The 6,000-nt window shown below is 40.5% G+C and overlaps 1 protein-coding gene across 5 annotated transcripts in view; it reads right to left on the bottom strand.

The window, feature by feature from the left end:
- Positions 1-1,515: 1,515 nt before the first annotated feature.
- LOC117231797 (basement membrane-specific heparan sulfate proteoglycan core protein-like) overlaps positions 1,516-6,000 on the bottom strand; it is a 175,292-nt gene continuing 170,807 nt past the window's right edge. For all 5 annotated transcript variants that reach the window (XM_033490584.1, XM_033490582.1, XM_033490583.1 and 2 more), the window contains one exon: positions 1,516-1,879. In XM_033490584.1, coding sequence (XP_033346475.1) covers positions 1,779-1,879 — 101 coding nt within the window. In that variant the 3' untranslated portion in view covers positions 1,516-1,778. The remainder of the gene's footprint in view (positions 1,880-6,000) is intronic.

Raw genomic sequence — 6,000 nt, 5'->3', positions numbered from 1 at the left:
TCGTCGTGTCTTTAGACCTCGCGTTATTCTCGCCACGAATATTCTAAAGAGAGGCTGACGAATCGACACACGATGAACGAACAAAAAGGAGTAGAAAAACTTGAATCGCGAGACTATTACGAAACAATGAAAATTTATCTCTTACCATCGTCTCGATAAAGTTCGTATTTGTGTCATCTTCGAATTCGATGCTTACTCGATAGCAAATTTTTACACGCGTGTGCTTCTTTTCTTTTCGAAGTCTTAACGGAATGCTTCTCTTTCGCGTAACGAATATCTATTAGCGATACTCTTAAATCGTACACATACGTTATCCTTCGTATGCCTATCTATACACGAGTCCTATATTTAAGTCACGTTCGTAGAATTCGTAATTCTTACAATGTAATTCTCAGGGAGAGTTGTGATTGCATCTTCTTTTTGATTAGACGTTAAGCGATAAACCAGCGACCGATCGATCGCGACGAATTGCAAGTGAAAACGATGAAGAAAAAGAAACGTTTCTTCGAAAAAAAAGGTACCAACGAAATAATCGCGTTTCCTAAGAAACAGAAAGTGAGCAGATATCGTGAGCAACAACGAATCGACGCGCTTACTCCTCGTTTACCGAAGTTTCTCGAACAAACAGAAACATATCGAGCGTGATTAATGTATTTATTCATTGCTAAAAAGAGCGATGACGTTTTACGCGTCGATGGAAAACACACTTCGTCGATCAAGAATCGAACGTCGGTTTTGATTAAATTACAGTGATTTCGATGGGTCCATTGGATGGACGAATCAGACCTGGGCAAACTCTGAACGATCTAATCCCACGATCGACGATAGAAGTTCCATACACGTTAAACGTTCCAGAGAAAATCGAAATATGTGGTTCCTTTATGTACAAACGTTGCCCAGGTCCGACGATGTTTCTTCGAAATTCTCGATCATCACGTTGTACTGTACAAACGAAGTCGTGACAAATCCTATTTATTGAACGACCTTCTTCTTTTATATACAGAGAGACTCACGCCACCTATACGATTTAATGGTAATTAATCGACTATCCAACGTTGGATTGTAAATCATTGATTTCGCTTGTTTTCGACTGTTCGAACAGTCTATACGACGAATCTGTATCAATCGTTTAGAGTCAACGAGATGGCTAAGTAAGTACGCTGGACACACTCGTTCATCGATCGCATCGGTTTTGCAGCCTCGCAATTCTCACGAGATTCTTTGAGTACCGTCGTTGTGTCGGTTCAGATTCACAGAGACCACAAAGCGAACGATTGTCTTCTTTTTTCTTTTCTCACACACGATACTTGCGAAGAAATCACGCGGCGACGTGGACCACGCGTGAATGGGTCAACGTCGACGGAAAATTGCTAGAGAAATAGACATAGGAATAGTTTATGTGGAATAAATTTACGGTAAAAACGTACGTGTGCAAAGTCGAGCTCCACTTCCGTGTCACTGTGTTTATCACACATGGCCAGATCCACTGCACTTTGTCCACGCCTAGGTCCTTTCTTTTGTTTTTTTCGTTGGAAAATCTCCGATGATCTCACGCGTTAACAACGCCAGTCACGTTGCTATTTAAAACGAAATCTCGCGTTCTTTCTTTCGTGCACAATGACCTCCGTATGCTTCCTAAAGGAGAACGCGGTTTTCTTCGTTCACGTTTTACCTTTTCAACGATTCCTGGTTTCGATGATACATGTTTGTCTCGGTACACGAAACGAGCTCGATCAGACCGTGTGGCTTGGAAGTCGCACGATTCACAACGATACTGCTCACCTTAGCAGATTCGATATCACCAGGGTAAAGGTCGCTAATAAGATGGTCGGCGTAACGCCGCAACTTCCGCCGTGTTGCATCGCCGCAGGATGTTCGCCTGCAACAGAAAAACGTCTCGCGTTATTCTTCAATCGTCTTTCTATACACGTGTTTCACAGACTGCGAATGTTTATGCAAATTTATATTATTGTCGATATAATTAAAGCTAACCAAAAGATTATAAAAGATATAATTAAAGCTATAAAGAAAGCTAACCAAAGATATCTTTCGCTCGTTAAATATCGTAACGAGTATTTTATTTCATAATATTTTTGCGTCTCAGTATATAAAAAATACGTGCATTGTAGTTTTATACCTGCAATTTTTTCACAAATGCATAAACATCCACAATCTAATTGTCAAACATTTTCCAAACACGACAGATAGCAAAGCAGGCGAAAGTTTCTTGTAGAAATCATAGAAATCTACGATATCGCGTTTTAAAACATTTTCCCTGTTTTTCACATAATTGTGCTCCGCAAGAAAATTATAATTTCATTAATTCATTGAGGGACAACGTTTTGCTTGTAATTTCTTTCCTCTTTAATCAATTCACATTATTGAATCCCAGTGAATTGATATCGTGGTTACCGGAAGAAATTCCAAGAATATTATGATTCGTTAAAATGCCAATAAAATTTCAAAATCTTTCATATAACACACATGATATATTCATAAAAGGATATTTCTACGGATATTTGTCAAATAATTTCGTGAGCAACCGTGGATTCGTCGTTGAATTCTTATCGGACTGCTTCAAATAAACGTTACTAAATTACTTTGCTGGAATCGTGCAACGGCTCACAGTTCCATTTCAATTAAGGAGTTTTTCACTGATAAACGTATCCCAGAGCTCAAATATTTCCGATTTAGTACGTTTCGAAATCAGCAACTTGTAATTTTCTCTTCCTCTAAAAATCAAATACACGTTGGTGGGTAGTACCTAAAATTTATCTGCAATTTTTTATCAAAAGCGAGAAACACGTTGATATGCAGCGATGTTCGATTTTCCAAACCGCAGCGCTGCTTCGAAGCGTGGAAAACACGTGCAGAGCGGCGAGTAAATATTAACGGAGAATATTTCGAAGAGAAATGATTGAAATCGCTATATTTCTCAAATAAAACTATTCCTATCTGAGCGATCGAATTATTTAACAGCCAAGGTGCGTCCATGGAATTGAATAATTATGATGCCAGATGTAACCAGCCACGGAAGCAGCAGAAAGCACGAGGCCAACAGAAGCGACGAGGCAACGTTAATCACGAACTATCCCCTCGGTTCGGCTGCCCGATTTCCATATATACATTTCATATATCCAGACAAATGTTAACGGTGTATCGGCCGGGTGAGCGTTGCCGATGTATACGCAGCATCCGGTGGTAATAAAGATAATCACGACCGGTGCACGATGCCGGTGCACGCAGGTCTTGTTACGAATAGTCGTGTTCCTCTCGTGTTCCCAGCAAACGTGGCCTAACATCGTCGCGATTTACGACCGAATCGAAAATCTCATTCGGCCGATTTCGAAGGGCCACCATCGCCTGTGCCACGCTGTGCTAACGAAGCTGGCGTTTTCGTCGAAAAACGACATCGTTCGTCGTCCAGCTCTCGGCTTGGACCTCGTAATTGCGTTAATGCGCGGATAGTGCGCTCCTCTACGGATAATCCTTGCGGCTCTGCGCGCCGGTTTATCGCGAAATAATTGAAATTTGCGGTCAATTTTGCCGAGTAATCAGCTGCATTTGAAATAACGTCGATGCTATATCCCTCGCTCGTACCGGCACGATTGTAAATTAATTATGCAGACGAACTGCGCCGCATTAATTTTCATCTGGCATACCGGCGCGAGGTGTTCACGTTTTACTCGGTCGCGAATCCGCACGGGGATTCCACGTTTCTACGACGATATTTGAAAGGGAGATTGATTCTGTTCGTGCTCCCTGGGTCGATTACAAAAATATGTTCAGTTGAAATACGTTAATAGGATCGTGTATGGCTAATCTTGACGTCATAATGCGGATCATATCGATTAGCATCTTATTGTCAGGTGAGCGAGTCGATCAATTGTATGTGGTTTTTGGCTCGGTGTAATATAGGACTACTCTTTAGTAGTGAAAGTAACGATATATCTACTTTTCCATATATACTTTATATATGTATATTATATAATAATTTTATTGATATATAATTTTATATCACTCAGTAGTGGTTTAATAGAGAATAATAAAGAAAAACGAGGAGTAGAAACTGATAAATAGTCGTTTGACTGCAAAATAAGGTATGCCCACTGTCCAGACTATAACTGGACTCGTTTTTTTACGAATTTATGGAAAATCTTACGCAAAAATCTCATAGAATTCGTGTGATATAAAAAATATAGGAAACGACGCACGTTAAAATGTTCGGTGGACGAAAAACATGTTTATCTATCTTTCGTTCTTCCAATCATATTGATAGAAGTATGAATTTCCGTAAAACATTCGCAGCCTAATTTTAACACTGCTTAATTGCTCCTTACACACTTCGCCGCTGGTAATTTCGCTAAAATGGTGTGCAATTTAGGAGCGGAGTTAGTACAACAGGCGCGGAGAGTGAGTCGTCAAGTTGCGTGGCGTGACGTGTTCCAATCCCGGTACTTTCTACACGAATGCGTGGTTGGCGCGAGCCGCGCCTGATGATTGACAGACTGGATTGGTGAAGTTGCCGCGCAAGATATTGCATGTGTTATCGCGAATGTTGCCGGCTGACAATAGATCAAAACCAAGTGTACACGTGAGGGAGGGGCCGAGTACTTGCCGCGGCCCCCAATATACGAGCCTGTCAAACTTTATGACGAGGGATTTCGATGCTTGATGAATGAATATGTCTCGTCCCTTTTCCACCTAGCGCTTCCAGGAGCTCTCCTCTTGGCGCGAGCCATTCAAGTTGCATCTCACGATACTGGAGGACAGCCATTGTCGGCGAATTTGTCGAACAATCGCGGCGTAAAGGGACGGCGATACATCTTCGACGTCCAACCCGCCGGTGGGTGGACAAACATGGCCACGTTCCATGATTCTCAAAGTGTCAGACGAATAGTTCGATGGTTCCATCGCGTACTTTAGGGAAATAAAATTGATAGGGAGTCCGTGCTTTCTGTTGTGGACACGCGTGTAGCTGCTTTCCTATGGTATGCTGGGGGACCCTAGATTGATAAAGAATTTCCTTTAATATCTGTATTATATGAATTATATGACAAATTCGCGAATACACGCGGATATTTAGAAATATCTATTATGAATGTGTGTATTATGTGCGTTGTACGATATATTTTGAAATTTTATTAACATTTTTCTGAGGCTGATGGATTAATATGTAGGGAATTTTATATCAAAAACTTGCGACATAATTACGAACACGTATTAGCTAGTATTAATTTTATAACCTTACAGAACGAGAAAATAGTTTTTGGTATTTTATTCCTACGTAAAGTTATTGGCATTACACAGCAATCTAGAATTAATATTCCATCTAAAAATTCCAAATGTATTATTTGGAAATGTTTCAATTGGAATGCGGCGAACAAGTTACGAAGTAAATTGTATATAAAGTAAAATTTGCAGCTTGCGTAAACGGAAATTGCGTTGAAATGCATGTTCGAAACGATTAGAGGATCGTTACGGGTTTATGATAACAATTGGACTGTGCGACTTACGTAGATTTAAAATATGTTATTCGTTATAACATTTAGTGAACAAAGCGTTGCTATAAAGAGCCAGACTTGCATAAACAGCCACAGTCTAATAACAACGATTCATATCACACTGCAGATTGAATGTAAAAACTACACACAAGCACAAAAAGCAGATGACGTGGAAAATGATCCTGCAATTTTTCTATGCAGTATACAAATCTTTCCGAAATTTAGCCTTATTTCTTATTTCTCTCACTGTATTTTGCGCCAGTTTTCCAAACCTATGACGATTTCCAAATTTCATTTCCCTTTAACGAGAGCTAATGCTCGCTCGAAGGCAGAGATAGGATGTCAGAAGACGTTCCGCGATGCGTGTCGATTTAAGAAGCGAAGGAAATCGCGCGGGCGTTGAAATGCTCGCGATTTAACCTGGCAGCGGATGCTTGTCGATTTTTCCGCACGATTTCACCTTTTAAATGCGTTTGCTCGCGACGTTTATCGAAGG

The sequence above is a fragment of the Bombus vosnesenskii genome, unplaced genomic scaffold (assembly GCF_011952255.1).
Source record: "Bombus vosnesenskii isolate JDL3184/JDL3185 unplaced genomic scaffold, Bvos_JDL3184-5_v1.1 scf7180000013273, whole genome shotgun sequence".
In the NCBI taxonomy this organism is placed as follows: Eukaryota; Metazoa; Arthropoda; class Insecta; order Hymenoptera; family Apidae; genus Bombus; species Bombus vosnesenskii.
Note: the sequence above shows the minus strand (reverse complement) of the source record. Positions and strands in the feature narration are given on the sequence as shown.